Genomic DNA, 23253 nt, shown 5'->3' with positions numbered 1-23253 from the left:
GAGAGCAGCCTGGAAAAAACACTTGCCAAACCGGTTCTGCAGTATAAGACAGTGCATGCACTTGCAACATGGATCAAGTTAAAATTATGTAGAAATAAAATCGTAAAAATAAAACATATAAAGTGGCCCCTGTGTGTAAAAATAAACATGTCCTGCATCAGTAGGTTGTAAACTGCAGACAAAAGGGAAATTAATAAACATTAACATCCCTCTCCGAATCTATGGATAGTTTTTTGAGATAAAAAATGTTTTTTAGTATGATGCATGGAAGGTCAAAATATAGTTGCATGCTGTACAATTAAAGAAAACCAAAAGCTCAAAAAGCCTACTATAATAATTTATTAGGTGACAAATGTAAAAGTTATTAGAATATAGCCTTATGATCTCTTCCTATCTTAAGAAGTTTGTAGAGAAGTTTTTTTCCTAATAAGGACATCTATTTTACATTTCTTAAAGCTGCTGAAAGAAATATTTGGTGAGTCATTAGGTGGATGTGTGTGGTTGCTACTAATTACATGGCCTACCATTTATGTTTAAAGTTTTTGGACTTTAAAGGGGTCAGATGAGTTTCCTGAATAAGGGTGATACCTACTCCTTTGGTGTGTAAGTAATGGGATAATACAATTTACATTCAAGCGGCCCGATTCACAAAGGGAATCAGAGACAAAAGTCTAACCTTACAACTTTTGGTAATCACAGAGGTCATTTATGAGTCGTATCTCTACATCCACAGTCGGGCCGGAATATCCGGCTTTGGCCTTACTCTCCTCACCCGGGCTGTACTCTCCGGCTTGGGCCGTACTCTCCAGCTGGATGAAGTGTCATCATTGGGCCGGAATGTAATTTTTACAAAAAGGAACATTTGGAATGTGTGATAAATGATAAAGGAGATCATGAAAATCAGTTTGGGCAGGGAAAAGGTTGTGGCTGGACACTACATCAGATCCCAGAAAAGTTTGCTCCTTTGCATGATGGTGCATGCTGTCCACAGTTTGTGCTCCCCTCAGTGTTGACTGTAGTGTTCCATGTTACTGGTGGTGATGTTTGAGGTGGAGGAGCTACACTAGAGTCAGAACTAAGGGGAGTGCAAATTGTGGACTGTATGTACCATGATGCAAAGGAGCAAACTTTTCTGGGACATGATACCCTTTTTCTGCCCAAACTGATTTTCATTACCTCCTCTACCAATAATCACACATTCCTAATGTTCCTTTTCGTAAAAATGGCATTCCGGCCCACTGATTACACTTAATTCGGCCCGAGCCGAGAGTACGGTCCGAGCCGAGAGTAAGGCCTGAGCCCGAGAGTACAGCCCGAGCCAGAGAGTACAGCCAGAGTGCGGAGAGTACAACCGAAGCCAGAGATTCCGGCCCGACTGCGACGTAAAGATACAACTCCTAAATGACCTCTGTGAATACCAAAAGTCGTAAAGTTAGACTTTCGTCTCATATTGCCTCAGTGAATGAGGCCCAAGAACTTTATCATTTCAGGGTATAGAGATAGCAACATAGTTGTGTTCTCCTCAAAGTAACCTCTTTATTTATCAGCCATTTCCATTAGAGTCCAGCGCTTCAAGACTGAAGTCATTTACCAGTCTTTAAGAATTTAAAGAAAATGATTAAAACCTCACCAGAACCCAGCCTGTGCTTTCATGTCTGGAAGGACCACCTCGAATTTGGACAGCCACGTTTACTCGGTCCCCAGGCAAGTCTTCCAGAAGCTTAGTTCCTTTGGGAGATTCTGTCACCTGAAAAGTGTAAAATTAAAAAACAGTTATTAAACTATTGAATAGACATGGTTGCATATGCACTTTTTATGCCTTTATACATCCTATCATTTTAAAATAGCACTTCAGGATAAGCATTTTTAATTGTTTTCTTTTTTTATCCAATGATTTGTAATAATATTTTGCATTTTTTAGTAAAATTCTGCATATTCTTTCAGAAATAAACATGATTGAGTGATTGATTGATTGAATTGGCTGAACTAAGCACAGCATACAAAATATTTAAAGCCTCTGCAGTTGCTCCACATTCAAGGCTGCGCTTACGTTTTATGCATTAATTTCCTTAAAGTTCTGCCAAAAATACTTCCTAAACAGTTTGAGCCCAAGAGTCCTAGCTTCTTGGTTGCATGTTATGAATATGCTGTCTGCCATTGACATACCTTTCTCCACGTGATAACGGGAGTCGGAACGGCCTTCACTTCGCAGGAAAGGTACACCTGAGCCCCAGTGATATTGTGGATTCTTTTTGGTGCTAATGTAATTACAGGAGCTGGGAACAAATTGAAAATATCCATGTTATATTAACGTTATGAGTGAACCTTAATCTTGAAGCCGATTACAGTGAGAGGAACAGTATGCCCATAACATGGTTGCCTTGGCGCCTACACCCGAGGTAACTGCAAATGTCACCTGCATCTATAATTCAAGTCCAAGACAAAGATTTTATTATGATTTGGAACTCGAAGAGATTCACATAAAATATACACATGGTTTTTATAAAAGCAATTCACACAGTTTACTGCATATGGAAATATAAAATACACGAAAATGTAATTCAGCATACGAACATACTCTACTTTGATTAAAAAAAAGCCCCAAAAACAGATAAAGTGCAAATGCGCAATTGGATCAATCAAACATTACAAAACAATTCTTAGCTAATACAGGAAACTGTCCAAACATAGAAAATGCAGGAAGCAAGTAGTCCAAAATGTTTTTACAGTACTTCTATTTAATACAGTACGATCAGCTTTACAGAACAATATCCAATACTGTAAATCTATGTATACTATGCAAAATCCTATGAACTTAAAAGCCCTATTGCACAAATAAGGAGCTGAGTACAGATAGCCAAAAGAAAGGGTTTTAGTACATAGGAAGTATTGGCGCCCTGCAAATTTACGTACTGTGTATATGTGTGAACTGGTGGATATGGTTCTGACCAGGAAGGGGAGACCCTTGTAACCCCTCAATGTGTGTAACCCTACAGCAAAACAGTTTAGCTAGATCCTGGGCACACATACCTACTCAAGCAAGTTTATACAAGGGTGGACACAAACATATTTACAGAGCTCTAGAATTGTGCTGAGAAGTGTTTCTTCAGGGAAAAGTAGTCACACGACTTCTTCAGGGCGGAAAGCCGGTGATAATTCCAACCGTGATGTACCACGAATGTATTGTGAAAATCTCTGTTCAAGTTTATTAAAACCACAGGTGCCGCGAGTAAGGAATTGGAAAGATCCGATTGGAGTGCGATTGTGGTTGTTGGGATTTGATATCTCCCAGCGTTATTTAGGACGATCAAAACATTGGTAAAGTAGGTGTGGAACACGTGTGTGCGTTCACCATCACTTTTGTAGTATCCGGAGGCAGCGCGTCCTGGCGGCACCGATTCTATAGTTGTGTGACACACTCAGACTACAGAATCCACACCTACTTTACTTTACTAATACACGGCCAGTATTATTTGAAGGGACGCTATCCGCTCAAATCCATGAAGTTCGGATGTCCCCTAATTGGATCTATCTTCCTCAAGGGGTAATAGAGAAATCGCGGATTATACATAAATAAGGTAACCTTTATCAGTTTATGCCCATCAGTGTACAAACTATGAAAAACTTTTATTATGAATAGAGAGATTATGGGTCTTCCTTCATTCCAACTTCTGTCCTAGATATTGTAACTACGAGAATTATCCACCAATATAGCTGCACAACACAGGATATCAAGTTTGTATCCTGTTTCGTTTTCGACCATCTGCAGGTGAGATTCATCTCCTTGTTTCCATCTACATTTAGTGAGAAAGTTTAAGGGAATGGTGAGTTAATGTTGCATCACTATGTCCCCGCAGAACTACCAGATACAAGAATTATTTGGAAGGTTAGTGGATACACCCCCCGCAGCTTGTATTTGAGGCATTGAGATTATCAGCAGCATCTCTGCTTAAGGTGAGACATATTATGTGCCCTCCCTTATCTCCATCCCAGGCTCACTGAATTAGCGAGCTTCTTGTTTTATTCAATAGATGAATGATAATATACAGGTGTGTAAGGATCAGTGTGGTATGAGCTTCCCAGTGAAGAACGTTGTTAGATGAGTGACTGCGGTGGGCATGATTGAGAGGAGTTTATCATACAACCCCTTAATATCAAAAATAAGGGCCAGTAGTACGGTCTCCCCCTTCTTTTTTCTTTCCCTTCTCTCTTTCTCCCTACCCAATAAAACCCCAGTCTCTTTTCTCTCCTCCTTTCTTTCTTCCTCCTTCCTAAATAATCCCCCTTTTTCTTTTTTCTCCTCCTTCCTTTTCTCCCTCGCCTTTTTCTTTCCGTTTTCTTTTCTCTTCTATTTTTTTTTCCTTCTTTTCTCCTGCTTGCCTTTGCTTCCCTCCTCTCCCCGACTCGCCTCTCCTTTTCTTCTTTGGGGCATCAGACAATTAACAAAATTCTCCATCAAGTTCTCATGTAGTAGTAGGATAAAACAATGTATTAATTTTTGTCAAAAAATATTTTGTGACGTTTAATGTTTTAACATGCAACATTCTATTTTTTAATAAAAGTAAACAACAAATGTAAAAAAGAGACCAAAGAACCGATATAATTTTCAAGTGGGCAGGTTTTAGATATGAATTGAAATTAAATATATTAGCTTGTATGACTATTTTCTTTTGAGTAGGCAAATTACTTGTAATCCTCTTTTTATAAATGTGTTTGGCTAGAACTGAGTTAATTGCTTTTTATGTTTTCCTAGGCATCAAGAATTCTTGCCATCGAGCAAACTATTGATTATTTCGAGAGTACAAATTGTGTGGTCTTGAAAAAGATGGTAAAACAATCCTAATACCATCGAAACGCGTCGACGCATATTCTGATACATTATCTGTAATACCGGCAGAGTTCTTTGAGTACGGGGTGCCTGGTCTCTTGCCATTAGGGTTGTAATACACACACGTAGCAAACAAAGGGCTTATTTTTATTTGCCTGTGTTATGTACTTCTAGTTTAAATTTCTTTTAATTTGTTGTATGTTTATCAAATGTAAAGATATATTGTATTAGATTTGTATTACTTAGTTGATTCCATAGTCTCCAGTTAGTGTGAGATCTAGGGCTCTGCCCTGTTTTTAATCGTGTATAGCTTTTACTATGTGTATGTTATGAAATATATTTCTTTTAATAAATGCATTTATACTTTTGTAACTTGGACTACTTTTGACTCCCTGAGGGAAGTGTATGATATTCCTGTCTCAGATGCAACTGATGATGTATGGGCGGTGAATATATATTAAGTGGAGTGTATGGTTGAGTTGTATGACTAGATTTGGCTCAATCTAAAAGGATACCTTTTCTTTTCATATGTTTGTGTCCACCCTTGTATAAACCTGATTGATTATGTATGTGTGCCCAGGATCTAGCTAAAGGAGCTAAGTACAGTTAATGTAAAGTTACAAGATACAAGCATATCTAGAAAATGTTTAAAAATTAGACTATTTCCGATGGTGGTGCAAAATAACATTTCTGGGCATCCGCTACCAAAGTAATATTATACTTTAAAAACAATGGTCTGTTGACGTCGTAATCAATGGATGTAGGAGAGGACAGATAAATAACATATGATTTAGATCTTGGACATTATTCCCACAAAGATCACAAAGCCTCTCGTCCCTAGTAATCCTTTCCAGGTTCCAGTGATAAGTTGCAAATTCAGCCTTAGTAAACCAGTTCTATGCACACAAAGGGGAAGGTTCCATGGAACATATGGTTGTGTTTTTTTACAATTGCTACTCTCCACTACTATTTCATTATGGGCATGCTGAGTACACCGTACAATATCCCTGTTCCGACTAATTTCATAAATCTATATTTTCATAAAATTATTCAAAATAAGCTTTGGGAGGGGGTTCCTGCTCACTCTGACTAATTTCAACCATATCGAAATCTTTCATACAATTTGGGACAACAGCACTTCTTCCCTTCAAGCAATAAAAGATTTCATATTTTAATGCAGCCTAGATAGAACCTGAGTCACTACTCAGTATGTTATTACCCCACCTTAGAACCGATGCAATAGCAAAAACATTTGTAGAAAGGGGCACAAGTTCAAGTTGGAAGGCCGAAATTACATATTTGGCAACAAATGCGCCCTTCAGTCCTCTTGAAAAAGGGCCAGTACCGTTCTTCCATTACTTCACAGGCATAACTCAGTAAAGGCGGAATTTGAATCTTATAAACCACCAAAACATGGGCAAAATGCCTTTGCCTGCATTACTTACATAGTCTGCGAATGTCTGAAGCCTGGGATAATGCCTTACTTCTACACTGACTGATATGATCACTATTTAAGCAATTACTAGAAAAATCTACCTAGCTATGGGTACAGCTTTACCACTTCCAGCTTTTCTTTCCCCAAAAACCAGTGCAAATCCTTCCTAACTTTGGACCCCGAGACCTTAAAACCATAACAGTGCTTTTTAGATATGTTTATTTTTACAAAATGCTCATCAGCATAATTTCCTAGCCCAGAAAGACCCCTCTGTAGTCCTATAGTGGTTAAATCTAACACAGCAACATCATCAGCATAGAGAATACAACCAACATCCATTGTTCCTAGTTTAGATGGAACCCCCTTATGTTGTCCAAGTCTGCTAGGTAAGTCATGGATGTAAAGGGAGAAAGAAAGGGCCATCAGTAAGCACCCCTGCTTCAAACCATTGAGTGTCTCTACTTTACTGGGCAGGCCATGGTTCCCTCCCATCAGGGCCTGAGTCCAAGTTGAAGAGTGCAGAGAAACAATTAAATTAAACGAGTTTGGGGGATCGCCAGTACAACCAATTTGCTCCACAGCGTCCCATGGTCAACCAAGTTGAACGCTGGGGCAAAATCAATAAAAGCAAAATATAAAGCCATACCCTTATGCACAGGATACTTTTCAATCAGTGTTTAGAGGGCCATAATATTATCTAGGTGTGAGAAGCTGACTTGGTATATGATGCACACTTAAGGAAGTGGGCACCTTTCACCAATCCAGACAATGCTGATGGTGATTTTAGTGGTCTTAGACAACCTTAGAAAGCTCTCTAATTGGGAACGCATTAGCTGCAAATTACATAAATATAAGCTTTGGAAAAATTCTAGCCTATAAAATAGCAGAAGACAGGGCTAGCTTACTAATTAAAAGTATAAAAGGAGCGGACGGAACTATCTATACTCAACCAGGACAGATTCTGCAACAATTTGTCTTGTATTATAGCAAACTTTATACTCCAGAGCAATACCCTACGGAGGAAAAATTATTGAGGTATATTCGGAAGAATTGGGTATTAGAAAAAGAGGTAGAGGCGATGGAACAGGTGGAAAAAGAGATCTCGCTCTCGGAACTTAAGCTTGCTATCTCCACGCTTCCCTCTGGGAAAGCAGCCGGAGATGACACGCTCCCAATTGAACTATATAAAATATGCTGTGATGAATTGCTCCCTCTTTTATGTTCCGTCATTAATCAAATAGGCGACACTGGTAAGGCCCCTAATTCTTGGAGAACTGAAAAAATAATATTCTTTTTAAAGAAAAATAAAGTACCTACAGAGTGTGGCTCTTATAGGCCGATTTCTCTGATTAATGTGGACGCCAAGGCTTATGCCAAACTGCTTGCAATGCGGCTTGCCCCACTTATGCCTAAATTATTTAATGTACAACAGCACGGTTTTGTGATTGGCAGGGACACAACCGCACATGTTAACACGGCGATTACCGCATTTGATGTTGCAGCCATTAATCCCTCCCCACTCGGCATGGTGTTATTAGATGCTGAAAAAGCATTTGACCGGGTGGGGTGGGATTATCTGTGGTCTGTCTTATCAGAGATTGGCATTAAGATACAATGTTTAAGGAAAATACAGGCCCTTTTGCCCAAATGCAAAAATAGGCTATGCTAACATGATGTCCTCCAATTTTCCAATTTTAAGAGGCACTCGTTAAGGGTGCCCCCTATCACCACTCCTATTTGCTCTCTCTATGGAGCCATTTATAAATGCTTTACAGTCTCAAGTACACATTAAGCCCTTCTATCACGGAAATAATATGCTTAAAATTACAGCCTACGCTGATGACTTGGCAATCTATACAACAGAGGTTGCCGAAGCAATTGTGGGAATTACGGAGGAAGCCAACGATTTTGGTGCCGTTTCTGGATATAAATTAAACCTGAATAAAACGCAAATTATTGTGAACTACAAACCTTCTGTTCCTGTTCAGGGTATTTTTCAGACAGCCACCTATCTAGGTATCAATATTTCACCTAGTGTTAGGGATATTAATGCAGTTAATTATGACACCTTACTGAAAGACACTGCGGTTCTTCTTAAAAAATGGCATAAGGTCCCCCTCAACTTGTTTGGACGGATACATCTTATTAAAATGAATATTCTCCCCAAATTTCTTTATTTGTTTAGGTCTACCCCCCTGTTGCTCAATAATTCTTTTTTTAGAAAGTTAGATGGAATTCTTGGTAGCTTCATTTGGGGCTATAAAAAAAGTCGCAGATCATTATCTTTTTTAAAGTTATCATTTATTAAAGGTGGGCTCAATTTCCCAGATTTTAGAATGTATTTTTATGCCACCTTTTTGGGCCGACTGCGTAGCCTCTTTAACTCTAGTAATCCGCTTTTTTTTCACCAATTTATGCTAGGTTCCGATTCTAAACAATTTCTTGCCAGAGCTAACGATCCGAATTACTTTAAAAGAGTCAGGTTCAAGACCGCTAGGGATGCGGTCCGTATTTGGAATACGATTCCCGGCTTTTGATGCGACCTCCCTCTTTCATCCTAACCTGGCGCTCTGGGATAACCCGGGACTACCGGGTATTTTCAGTGATACAGTAGGGAGATCTTGGGCTAATTTTGGTATTACTAGGCTGGGGGATTTATATGGCATAACAGGCTTACTGGAGTTCGAGACACTTAAACTACTCCATAAACTACCGGAACTAATGCGATTTAAATATATACAAATTCGAGATTTTTTTAGGTAAATTGAAATAATAGAACTATCAAAATCAGAAATATGGACCTGTATTTATAGAGAAAAAAGTAAAGCTTCGATTAGTATAGGTTACAAATGCTTCAGTCAGTTTAAGACTGATGATTGCCCGAACCTCGCGGAGAAATGGGCATCTAGAATGGGGAGGTGTATATCTTCTAATAATATATCTACATTTTTTCAACGCATCAATAGCCTGGTTCATTCATCTAGCCTTCAACTACAAGCTTACAAAATTGTCTGTCATTTATACTATACTCCGCTACGTATCTCCAAATGGTCTGGAAACACTGCTATTAGCGACCGTACTAAATGCCCCAAATGCGACCTTGCAGCAGCAGATCTGGAGCATATGTTATTTTCATGCCCTTTGCTGCGTGTATTTTGGGATGGGGTAGGAAACATTTTGAGGCAGAAATTAATACTCCCTGCCTTAATTTCAGCCGAGAGGGTATTACTTAGCATATTCTCAACTACTGATTTATTTACGGATCTGCTATTTGTTTTGATTTCATGTGCAAGACTGACTATGGCAAGGGCATGGATTTTAGTTAAACCACCTCATGTAACCGAATGGTGGTCCTTGGTGAATGAAATCTATGATATTGAAATCTCCATAGCGAGAACAAGAGGGGCTCACTCGCTCAAGAAATTGGAAAAAATCTGGGGGACCTTTCTTTCAGTGTGAATTGAATGGCTTCTATATTCTATGTAGTTTTTTGTTTTTTTGTTTTTTATTTGAATTTTTTGTGTTTTTCTGTTGTCCGCGGGTGTATGATTTAATATCTTATTCAAAAATGGTATGTTTCTATTAATATTATGATTGATGACTTTCTTTTTTTTTTGTTTTGTGCTAACTGACTCTCTGTATTTTTGTTTGGCTTGTGTCATCAAAAAAAACTTTTTAAAAAAAAGAAAGCTCTCTAATTGGTAGCTGTGAAGAGCAGCCTTCAGGCTTAGTCCAGAAGGAGTGTAAAGCAGCTTGTTTTACCAGAACATGATCTTATAAGTATAGATTAAGTGAAAAAGTACCACACAGTATATTTATAAAAATAAGTATTTATTACAAGATACTCCACTAACACATTCAGATATCTCCTAGCCTGAGATATACACAACGCACACAATACTTTTCAATAAAAACTGGTAAGTAGCACACAATATACAACGGTCACCAGGGGGGACCAAACCATATACTAAAATAGTTGTATGCGAAACTTGACTCGAGTCAAGACTATACCCAGTATAAGTAGAAGAACTGGGGACCCATGGAACTATCCAAGATAAGTAATCAGGATCCCTACGTAGCCCATGTGCAGAGTGGGAACACAACTGTGAGTTCAATGCAAGTCAACGGGTAAGTCGCTGTAGCTATTTTAAAGAGGAAGGACCCTTCCCAGTGGACCCCGAAGAAACCCAGTGGAAAGCAAAAGGTTGGAGAGCCACCCCACCCATGGATACCATAGGAACCAAGACACCTACACCAGGTAAGCCGGGTGCATAGATGTGAAGTGGCTTCAGAAACCGCAGTCAAACTCAATGGAGGACTTCAGGAAGATGCCACTGCTGGAGAAGGTGAAAGTGTCCGTTGGAACCCAAAGGTGGATTCAAGTGGAGAAGTACCTTCAAGCAGAGGGGACAGAGTGTATGCCACTTGGACGTGACCAGAAGACCTGGAAGACGAAAGCCCACCAAAGTTGGGTGTTGCAGGAGAGATGGCAGTGACCTTGGAGCTGCAGCAGTGAGGACCAGGTAACACTGTGGAAGGCCAGGAGCCGTTCACAACTGTCCCACGTCGGATGTCGAGAGTTGAGGGGTTGGTGTCCGTCTGGAGCACCAAGAAGCCTTGGCAACTGCAAAAAAGTTAGAACACAAAGAAGGTGCAGTGTCGAGACCAATAAGGTCCAGGTGACTCACCACAAGCAGGGTAGTCTGGGCAGGCCCTGAGCAATCAGGAGAGCCCCCAGAATCAAAGAAGACCCTCAGAGGCACTGGAGTAGCGAGAGGACCTCAAGCAGCCCACCAAATATGCAGCCTACGGTGCAAATGATACTGTGAGGACAAAGCTTATGGCCTCAGGAGATGCTTGGGGTGGGGGCTACTTGGAGCCCGAAGATCTCGATGGAAGGAAGCCAACAAGCCTCTGCAACAGCAAGACGACATGGTGAACAGGGGTTTGGTTCCTGCGGCTCCGAGGGAAACTGACCTCAAATTTGGTGAGAGGACAGGGCAGGCCTCGAGGGATGTGAAGAACCACCAACTGTGTTGCTGAGCCTTCCGGGGTCTGCGGGAGCCCAGGATCAGCAGACCGGTCAGCTTAGTTGTGGTGCCTCCGGTGCCTGCAGATGCAAGGAAGTGACTCCTTCACTTCAAGAGAGATTCCTTCAGGTGTCTTGGATGCCCACAGGCCTTGGAAGGTTCCTGTATGGAGCACAGGCATGGACATTGCATCAAACGAGCAGGGCGACGAGATCAGGAGCTGCAGGAGTCTTCCTAGTTGCAGTCTTGATGCCCAGAGCAAAGTCCAGCGAAGTCCAGTGTGCCCAGATGGTAGAAGAAAAGGTGGTGTTTTGAAATTAATCTTGTCCCACAATGAATCTAGGGATCCACTCACAGCTAAGCTCTTAAGATTCCTAAAGAAAGGGTTGGAACGATTATGGGGTTCCCTCCAAAGGAGGGGCTGGACAAGGGGGAGAATACTTCCCTGTCCTTTGTACAGTTTCGTGCCAGAGTGGGAGCCAAGGGCTCCCTGGACTGGATTGAACTGGACTATGCATGCGGACTAGGCGGCGCTGGCAAGCTCCCCCACCCTGCCCCAATACACTACACTCTGTCTGGGAGGTGGTTGCACCTCCCTGTGACATGATATTTATTGTTCTGCCTTCCCCTGCTCAAGCTTGGCTCAGCAGGAGGAGGGCAGAAAAGTGTCTCTGGCCAGAAGCAGGCCTAGCTTGCTGTCCGGTTCTGGCAGACTGGTACCGGAAGCAACAAGGGCCTCCCAAAGGAGCTTTACAGTGCATGGAATCATACCTCCCACACCGCAACATGTTTGATACCAAACATGACAGAGTTTGTTACAGCCAGGTTAGAGTTAGCCATCACGTAATGACTCATGGCCACTCTATATACCTTAATGGCTGATTCACTTAAGAACCCAGGAGAATGGATTCTAAAGGTTGTAGGGGTGTCCTGCTCATGCAGGGCACCCTCACTCTTTAAACCGAGCACTTTGCCGATAGGATTGAAAGGCCTGCTTTAGGGGTGACTTATAGGTTTTAAGTGCACTCACCTTAGATATAGGGAAACCTATATCATTCATAAGTGGTGCTAGTACCAGCTTACACAGGGTGTAATGGTAGGCCTGTAGTCAAAGTTTGAATGGTCTGCCATGCCTGGCATAATACATGCTTCAGGGGGGACATTGCCAATGAGCTGGGGGCACTAACCTGCTGATGCCGCTTCCGCTCCTGAGCAGCCGCAGCACTTCCTGACCCCCTGCACGGAGCACCGGGACACTCGTGGTGCATACCTGCCGGGACCACATCCCCCAACACCACTTGCGGCTTGCACGCCGCCGACGCTGTTCCTGCGCCCGCCGGCGCATAAAGTTACTGGGGAGTTCCAGGGGAGCGGGGGACATTGCCAATGAGCTGGGTGCACTAACCTGCTGATGCCGCTTCCGCTCCTGAGCCGCCGCAGCACTTCCAGACCCCCTGCACGGAGCACCGGGACACTCGTGGTGCATACCTGCCGGGACCACATCCCCCAACACCACTTGCGGCTTGCACGCCGCCGACGCTGTTCCTGCGCCCGCTGGCGCATAAAGTTACTGGGGAGTTCCAGGGGAGCGGGGGACATTGTCAATGAGCTGGCGGCACTAACCTGCTGATGCCGCTTGCGCTCCTGAGCCGCCGCAGCACTTCCTGACCCCCTGCACAGAGCACCGGGACACTCGTGGTGCATACCTGCCGGGACCACATCCCCCAACACCACTTGCGGCTTGCACGCCGCCGACGCTGTTCCTGCGCCCGCCGGCGCATAAAGTTACTGGGGAGCTCCCGCGTCACGGAACGCGCGCGGGACGCCGGGCGAAGCCCGGGCAAAGGGCGGGCCCTCTGTGGCCCTCAGAGGCACGAAGAGGATGGGATGGGCTACCCCCTTTCGATTGCCGCCTGTATGTACAATGGAAAACGAGAGGTAACTTTGTACTAACAAATACACTAAAGTGGCTGTCATCATATTTTCTTCGGTATCCTCTACTGGTCTACGCTTTTACCTCCCTGTTGCTATACTATTGGTGTACATGCGTTGTTACTCAGCCCTCTGTCATATATATATTTCCATGAAGTTAACAACACTATGACAGATAAAGGCTCTCGCACGAATAACATACCCCAGGGGGGGCAACGGAAAGGGACATTGGACAATTATTTAATCAAGACCACATCGGCTATCGAGTCCATTATAGAAAGAGTAGAAAAGAGTCTTTGTATAGAATCCACATCTAGCAACCACTCAGCTATGGAGCCATCAGACCAAATACAAAATCTTTCTTTACTGGATGAACTAAATATGCTCTGTAAAACTGTCTATACCAACGTTGAAAACAGGAATGACCTAACAAGTGCTTCTGTAGGTGCATTGCGAAACACTAGCCCCCAGTCTATTACCACACCTCAACTAAACTCAAGTCATCTTGGTACTCCTTCTCTGTCAACACCCACAGATACTATAAAACAGCCAGTAAATGTTCAGGTACCCTACCCAAATATAAAGCGCAAAGGGCCTAAACAGAGGGAAAGACTAGCTAAAATACAAAGATTGCATCAAAGTCCCCCTTCAGGAATTAACAACACCCTTAAAACACCAGAGCTACGTTCAAATCTGGAGTTGACTGTAAATACTGCAGCATCTGAACTATTGGCCCAAATTGACCTCCTGGTCAGGTCTTTAATTTCCCCACTGCTAAAAAGAATTGAGGCAATAGGGGAAAAGGTTTGTTCTATAGAGGAATCCACCAGGGCAAACCTAACGATCCTAAAAAGAATTGAAGGAAAGAATCAAGTTGAGACCCTAGTGACTACTGATATTCCCATCCTCCCTGTACAAAGTAATACCATACAAACTCATGTATTTGTTCCTAATACATCTAAAACATTAGTCATACCAAATCCCTCAATAGCCCAGATTCCTGCATCTAGAGATGGCCAGATTAAACCACTCACGCTGAAAAAGGGGAAGTCCCAAAACTACGATAATACGCAAAGAAGGGCTAAACATATAGATCTACCACCGGAGGCTGCACCCTTTGTGTCCATCCTCTCGGGCGTCCCCGAGCTAACTAATAGTAAGATTGAAAGACCAGCAGACCTAGCAAACAAGGTGTCTTTCTGGTTGACAAAGAATAGACCCTTACCACCCAATATCGATGGAACGATCTTAAATGTTAGAAGGGTAAGGTGGTTGGGACCTATCCCCAAGTACATATCGGGAGACCTGGTTTTGGTCAACTTCAGGGACCCTCGAGTCATCAAACATTTGGCAGCCACAAATGGGTGATGGCTCAATCGGAACATGGGAGCTGCATGATTTTTATCCAAGGACTACATATATGCCCCATGCAAGATCATACAAATAAAATAACTTTGGGATGGGTAGATATGGTCCTGGATTTAGCAAACACATACTACCTACCCATAACCCATAACCGATTTCCTTTACACTAAGGCATAGACCTGGATCCCTGACCTGTTAAACCCGTGTCCAGAAGGGCTCTTATAAGTAACTGAAATTGATACTGACTCACATTAGGTCCATGGATGGTCTTTACCAAAGGAATGACTTATGTTCTTTTCTCCTTACTACACTCTAAAGGATATATGCTTTATGCGTCACTATAACATGTAAACATACTATACTTTTCAATACAACTGACTTAAATGAATTTGCTATGACCATGACTTGCAACAAAGCTGCTAGGGTTTGTATACGATGAATTGTAAAAATGATTTTACTAGTATAATGAATTGTTGTTATCTTTGCACAGATAGTGACCTTGTAATGAATATTATTGATGTTTGTTCTTATTGTGCTTTTATCCTGTACGCTTTTATGAATTTTTTACTGAATTCGAATAAAGCTTGTTGACTGACACTGACTGATACGGTAATCAGACATAATATCGAAATTATTATATCGAACTGACATAATATCGAACATGAAATATCGTAGGTCAAAAATATCGAACTAAAAAATATCGTATACAAAAATATCGTAAATAGTATGTTTATCATAATATCGAAAGTAATTATATCGGAAGACAAAATATTGATTAAAAAAAATTGTATAATAGTAAATAATAGTAAAAAATATGAATATTAAGTTAATATTTTATTGAAATCAGTTAATGTTATTGAACAAAAAATATTTTAATTTTTTTTATCTTATAATAATTATAAATACATATATATTTTTAGGAGCGGGTTATTGGGTTTATAGGGGATAAGGGGGGGAGTGTTTTAAAAATATATGTTTAAAAAAAATTATATTTCTAAAATATGATTTATTTTTTTAAATATTAATATAATGATTATAAAATTAAAAAAAACAATTTTAAAATTTTAAAAAATGTTCGATTTTAGAAATTCGAAATTTAAATAAAATATTTAACAAATTTGGAAAAATATATGTATTAAAATTTTTTCGAAATATTGGTTATATAATTTCAATATTTATATATTTATATAATGATTATAAAATTTAAAAAAACCATATTAAAATGTTACAAAATTTTAAGATTTTAGAAATTCGAAATTTCAATAAAATATTTTACAAATTTGGAAAAATATATGTATTAAAAATAATTGCGAAATATTGATTATATAATTTAAATATTTATATAATTAATATAAAAAATTAAAAAGTTTACAAAATACAAATAAAAAATCGAAATTAGAATTTCGATATTTAAATAAAATATGTAAAGATTTTGAAAAATATATGTATTCATAAAATTTCCAAAATATAGATTATATATTTATTAATAAATATATAATGATTAGAAATATAATACAATATATAACACATAAAAAAATCTAAATAAATTGTATACATATTTTTTTATTAAATAAATATAACAATTTTACAAATATATGTATTAATAATTATAAATATTGTTAAATTTTATTTTTAACATTTTAAATTTCGCATTTTGATTTTTGATTTGTAAATTTTAAATTTCTACATTAAATATTTAGATTTGTATAAAAATGATAAAATATATATATATATTTTATATAATATTTTTAATAAATCATTTTGTTTTATATTCCTTTAGTTTTAAATTAAAACTGTTATAATATTAGACATTTTTTCATATATAACAATTAAACATTTCCTATATTTATGTCCAGCACCTACTTCAATTTTATGTAGACTGGAGTGGGAATAGTAAATTATATTTAATTAGTGTCCAGCACCTACTTCAATTTTATGTAGACTGGAGTGGGAATAGTAAATTATATGCAATTAGTGTCCAGCACCTACTTCAATTTTATGTAGACTGGAGTGGGAATAGTAAATTATATTTAATTTGTGTCCAGCACCTATTTCAATTTTATGTACACTGGAGTGGGAATAGTAAATTATATGTAATTAGTGTCCAGCACCTACTTCAATTTAATGTAGACTGGAGTGGGAATAGTAAATTATATGTTTTTGTTTTTTTAAGGGGTATTTTTAGGGTTCAGGGTCAGTTTTCAGTTTTTGGGTAAAGAGGTATTTTTAGGGTTCATAGTCAGTTTTCTGTTTTTGGGTAAAAGGGTATTTTTAGTGTTCAGGGTCAGTTTTCAGTTTTTGGGTAAAAGGCTATTTTTAGGGTTCAGGGTCAGTTTTCAGTTTTTGGGTAAAGGGGTATTTTTTGGGTTCAGGGTCAGTTTTCAGTTTTTGGATAAAGGGGTATTTTTAGTGTTCAGGGTCAGTTTTCAGTTTTTGGGTAAAGGGGTATGTTTTTGTGTTTAGGGTCAGTTTTCAGTTTTTGGGTAAAGGGCTATTTTTAGGGTTCAGGGTCAGTTTTCAGTTTTTGGGTAAAGGGTTATTTTTAGGGTTCAGGGTCAGTTTTCAGTTTTTGGGTAAAGGGCTATTTTTAGGGTTCAGGGTCAGTTTTCAGTTTTTGGGTAAAGGGCTATTTTTAGGGTTCAGGGTCAGTTTTCAGTTTTTGGCTAAAGGGCTATTTTTAGGGTTCAGGGTCAGTTTTCAGTTTTTGGGTAAAGGGTTATTTTTAGGGTTCAGGGTCAGTTTTCAGTTTTTGGGTATAGGGGTATTTTTAGGGTTCAGGGTCAGTTTTTGGGTAAAGGGGTATTTTTAGTGTTCTGGGTCAGTTTTGAGTGGGAATACTAAATTATACTTAATTAGTGTCCAGCACATACTTCAATTTAATGTAGACTGGAGTGGGAATAGTAAATTATATTTAATTAGTGTCCAGCACCTACTTCAATTTAATGTAGACTGGAGGTGGACTAGTAAATTATATTTAATTAGTGTCCAGCACCTACTTCAATTTAATGTAGACTGGAGTGGGAATAGTAAATTATATTTATTTAGTGTCCAGTAACTAATTGATATATATGTGGATTAATTTGGGAAGAGTTGTTGATTTATGTATAATAAAATAATATATATTATTTTTGTGTATGGGAAAAAAACATTTTTATGATATTAATAGTAAAACACACACTTAATAAATTTTTTCAAACAACATACATTTATTAGGTATTGTATAATTTGCTGAGTAAATTATTTTCAACATATATTATTGACATTTGTGAAAAATTTATATTTTTCAAACAAAAACATTATATAAATGTAAAAAAAATTTTTTACATGAGAAAAATAAAACATAGTATTGTTTAATGTCATATCACATTTTTATAGTGTTACATATGTTCTTAGTAAATATAATTATTGTATTAATATTAATATTTAATATATTAATATTAATTATTTAAACAATGTATTTCGATACATTTCATTTTTAACATAGGTTTCTTTATATACATTTTGAAAATTGTCATAACAAAATTTTGTAACATTACATTACATTTTTCAAATATTTTAAATTAATATTAAACATTTTGTTATTATATTTATTTTTACAGTTTTACTACATATTTCACAATTATTTAATATAAGGAGAAAAAAAACATTGTGTTAAATATTGTACTAATTTTGCAAATATTGAAGGTCATTTTACACAGATTAATTAATATATTTGTCATTATGGACTATTTTGTTGCTTTTGGGTCTTTTATTTTGTAACCGGGTTAGGTCGTTTTGTGTCATTTGGATGGAGAGCAGCTCGCGGTTGGGAGAAACTTAACGTCGCTTAAGGTAAGGTTTGTTTTATATGTTTTATGTGTATTTAATGTTATTTTTGAGACTAGTGTGGTGATATTTATTGTTGTTAGATTTAAGTGAGTGGTATTACAGGATTTATTATTGTTTATTTACGTGTGGTAGGTACACATAGTTTTACCGTTTTTTAGGCTTGTTTGGAGAGTTACTATATAGATGTTTAAAGTATAAGTATTAGGAATATAATGTTAATACTAATGTTTGTAGTTGTTTATGTGTAGTTTTATGTGGGTGGGAATGTATGTTTTATATGTTTCTGTTCTAGGTGTTTGCCATTTCGGAAGGAGCGTTTTTTTTTAAGGAAGTGTTTCTTAGTTTTATTAACTACTGCATTTCTAACACTTCTTCAAACTTTTCGGTTTTCCTGGAGCGTTTATTTTATTTTTGAACAATTTTCGGGATTTTTATGGTTTTCCAAAGGATCTTCGTTGGATGGATTATCGATTTTTGGTACATTTGCAATTTTGCATTTTTTTTGGGGAACATTTTACACTACCTGGATTATTTTGGGGGAGAAGGATTTCCTGGATTGTCGACATGCATGGTGAGTTATTTATTTTTTTAATATTTTGTGGGTGGGTAATGTATTTATAAATTTGGTTCTGTGTTATAGTAATGCATTGTAAGTAATGTGTGCATATTTAAGTCAAAAAATATGAAATATATTGCATACATTTAAGAGTTTTGAAAATAAAGATTTTGATGTTGTTTTAATTGCTTAGGTTCCATTTGTATGTACTTGTTTGGTGGTATTATTTATTTAGAGTAGTGTTTTGGCAATTAAGTTTAGGTATTCAATTCCTTTAGTACTAGGGTATAACTTTACTTGTTGTTCTAGGTATTTGTGCATTTGTTTGGTTTCTTTAGATGTTTTAGGGACTAGTTCAGTAATGGATTGTTCCATTCTAAACTCCTGGTAGCTTTGTTCTTTTTGAAGGCATTTAATGAATGTTTCTAAACTTGGTTTAGTTCTGCCAGTTGATTGTATAAAGGCATTGTGCCAACCTTCCACTGCGTTATTTGTTTTAGATTCTCCGTTTAAGGTGCTTTTGTAAACGTTCCACCAGGGTATTAGGAATTTAGGATTTCTTCTGTGGCCAGATCTATGGAGTCTGCATACCCAGGTGTCTTCAAAGTAGTCCAAAAATGGACTCAGTTTTGCTTCATTTTGTTTATAAAAGGGGCTATCTATTAGAATGTTGTAGTGTTCTGCTACGTCTGTTTCTGGGACATAAGCTAGTGCAATGAGTTTTTTTATTTGATATGCAAAAGATGAGTTTGTTGCATATTCTATACTTAAGGTTGTCTTTTGTAGATGCCTCCATAGACACTGGTTTAAATGGTAGTAGCAGCCTTGAATGCAGGTATGGGGGTGTAATTTCAATATGCTTGAAAGCATTGCTTGTTCAAAATCTAGGATTATTTTTTCTGGGGAATAGTCATTAGTTTTTTGTTTGATTATATTTAATAATTCCATATATGTGGAATTAGTTTTATTTGGTAGTAGTGCATAAAGAAGAGGTATGTTGCAGTTATTATATAGGCCATGTATGGTGTATAATTGGAAAAATGGTTTGGGAATTGGGACAAATGTTAAAAGTCCCGTCCATCATCCAATATTGAGTTTGCTGAAGTTTTAATAAGTTAAGATTTGTTCCAAAAATTATAAGTCTTTTATCGTTGCTTTCATTGTCGTAAATGATAAACGGTTGTTTGTTTAGAGTTATGGTTTGGTTGGCATTTAAACTTATATCACTATATGTTCCTGGAGGTGTTGTGGTAGTAGTAGTACTTTTTTTTGTTCGTGCTATAGTTCTTTTTAGTGCACGAACATTTGGCATCTGTGTTGTTGCTGTTTTAGGAATTTTGGGAATTTCTTCTTTTAATATGACACTGGTTGGTTTTTGGGAACCTGTGCTTGCTTCTTTTATGTTTTCTAATGCTGTTCTAACTTCTATTTCTGTTATGTTTGGTGGGTGGTTGTGTTCCCTTGTATAAAGTACAGTTGCTTCTCTAGTTGTTGCCCTTCCATAACACTTGTTAGAATAATATTTGCAACATTTTCAATTTACTTTCAACCCATATTGTTTCTCCTGGGTATAAGTGTAACCCATGTAGCAGAGTAATAGCTTTCCTTTCTGGCTGGTCACAAATTCTGCTCCCTCAGTCATTTTGTTGTTTGTAAATCTACAAGAGATATATTTATTAGTTATGTAAATGGTAATGTTTGTGTATAAAAATAATTAATTAAACAATACTTTAGTATATACTTACAATTTGTTCAAATCTGTGAAATATTTTGATATGCTTTATTCTTCGGTTGTTGACTGTGTTTTCTGTTTGTCTCTGATCTGTAAGGTAAAAATAAGAGTAATTTTAATGATTTGCTTTTGTAGATTTTTAGAGTTTCAGGGCCAATTTTTCAATAAAATTGGCTGCTAATAACTTTAGGATATTAAAAGAAATTGTGAATATACTTACTTTGTTACTTTTAGATAGGACGTTAGAGTAGAGTTGTCTGTTATTTCTTAGTAGAGTATTCTGTAGTAGTATCTGGAAAAAAAAAGATTTATTAGAAATGTTAGCATGTCTTTAGGTTTTTAACATTTTATCTGTTACTTTCGTTATTATATATACACACTTATCTAGTTATATCTTTGTGAATTGGTAATTTATTTTCTTGTTTTTGACAGTAGAGTTTTCTGTAGTTTTAGGAGGGGAAAAAAGTAGACATTTGTTATTAATTAGAACATATGCTGTTTTTGGCGTTTTAACTCTTAGTTTTGTATTTGGAGGTACTTACTTTGTAAGTGTTCTTTTTGATTGTATAATGTTGTTGTTTGTTCTTTTGTAGTATAGTCTTATGTAGTCGTTTCTGAAATACAAATTTTCCTATGTTTTAGAAATGTAAACCAGTGTTTCATTTTAAACATGTTACTAGTTAATGAAGATGTTGAATATACTTACTTAGCTTTGTGTATCTTTCGTTCTCTGAGTATTTTTCTCTGTTTGTTGTCTGTCTAATTGTCTGTAGTGGTAGTAAAACATAGAAAGGAGATATGTATAATTAGTTACAAAATGTCCTCATTTATTTGAATTTTAGCTTTTAATTTAGTGAGTCATTATACTTACTTTCTTAGTTGTATCTTTATGTTTGAGTTCTGTATTCTTGTATTTGTTAGGATAGTTATCTGCAGCGTTAGAAGAGAAATAAAAAAGTATAGGATTTTAATAATATGGTTTGTATTTTATTAAAAAGATTTAAATGTGTTTTAAATATAGACAATATATTTACACATTTTAGCGTTTTATTTAATTATAAATCAGTTGTGTGGTATATCTTAGTATACTAATCTGTAGTTAATTGAGAAATGGAAAAGTGCATATTTAGTAATTAATTTACATTTTAGTAGTAAAATATATTTATATTATTTGATTTACTTACTTGAAAGTCATGAATCAATTCTTCTAATTTTGATGTTCTTGTCGTTGTAGAGCAATTCATCCATAGATGTGTCTCCTTTCGTTTTTTTAGCATGTGGTTTGTGTTTAATGGATAATTGTTTATATAGAGTATTGTAATTAGCAATTAGTTTGCTATTGGTTAATTTAGTATTGCTGTGTGTTTATTGGTTAGTTAGTAGATTTGAATTTCGGTTAGGATTTTCATGTTGTTAGATAAGGTTAATGTAATTTATTTATGATTACAAGTAAATAAAATAAATATTTTTAAATATTTTGGAAATATAAATAATAATTATTATATGTTGTTGAATTAAAAAAATTATTTAAAATGTATAAATAAATGAGAGGTGTTTATTTTATAGAAAATAATAATTTTTGGCGATAGCAATTATGTTTATATACATATTTAATATTTTCGATATATTTTAAATTACGATATTATTGTTGGCGATATTAGTGAAATCGATATTTTAGTACTTGTGTGTACATTTTAATGTGATCGATATTTATGGTGTTCGATATGTATGTAGTCGATAATTTTGACATCAGTGTTTATGTATATCGATATTATGTTTCCGATATTTTGGTATATGTATAGTTAAGTATAGGATGTCGATATTAATGCTTCTGATATATTTGTGTCGATATTTTAGTATCTCGATAATGTGTCTTTCGATAATATGTCAGTGATTCGACTGATACATGCTTCAGCCCGTGGAGGACCCCTGTGTACCTATGCCCTGGGTACATTAGTACATTAGTACCATATTCTAGGGACTGATAAGGGTACACCAGTGTCCATTCCCATACCAATTTAGGGGAGAAAGCACAGAGATTGGGGTCTTGGTTAGCAGGATCCCAGCCAGACTAGTCAGAAACCATCTCAGCACCAGGCAAAAAGTGGGGGTAACCATGCAGAAGGATCCTACCTTCCTACACTAGGGTACCACAATGCTTATGAAAACCAGACTGTTCCACGGGGACAAGATTATTATCGAATGCCCAGTATTGAAGGTGCAGAAGAATACTCTTGGCGAACAATTTCCCAATGCATCCAATAATGCTTTCTGCCTGAAGCTAGTGGGAGAGGCGTTAGGACCCTTTTTATATAAAGGCACCACAACACTTACTTTCCAGGAAAACAGTATAGCCCCAAACAAGTAGCAATATTGAAACACCAGGCGCAGAAAACAAGCCCTTGCAGAAACCTCATGCTTAGTAAAAGATATTGGGAGTAAATTTAGGCCATTCGCCCCGTAATACCTTGCGCCCTTAATAAAACTCTCTATACCTTCACAAGAGGAGGGCGATATACATTCACTAAGGGAGACTCAACATTCGAC

The 23253-nt window shown here is 37.2% G+C and overlaps 1 protein-coding gene across 1 annotated transcript in view; it reads right to left on the bottom strand.

The window, feature by feature from the left end:
• IGFBPL1 (insulin like growth factor binding protein like 1) overlaps positions 1-23253 on the bottom strand; it is a 182240-nt gene that overhangs the window by 77909 nt on the left and 81078 nt on the right. Inside the window, exons 2-3 of the mRNA XM_078677519.1 lie at positions 2167-2276; positions 1631-1747 (exon numbers count right to left, since the gene is read on the bottom strand). Of these exons, the coding sequence (XP_078533645.1) occupies positions 1631-1747; positions 2167-2276 (227 nt within the window). The remainder of the gene's footprint in view (positions 1-1630; positions 1748-2166; positions 2277-23253) is intronic.

The sequence above is a fragment of the Lissotriton helveticus genome, chromosome 2_1 (genome assembly GCF_964261635.1).
Source record: "Lissotriton helveticus chromosome 2_1, aLisHel1.1, whole genome shotgun sequence".
Lineage (NCBI taxonomy): Eukaryota > Metazoa > Chordata > Amphibia > Caudata > Salamandridae > Lissotriton > Lissotriton helveticus.
The sequence above is the reverse complement of the archived record's forward strand: the minus strand, read 5'-3'. Positions and strand labels throughout refer to the sequence as shown.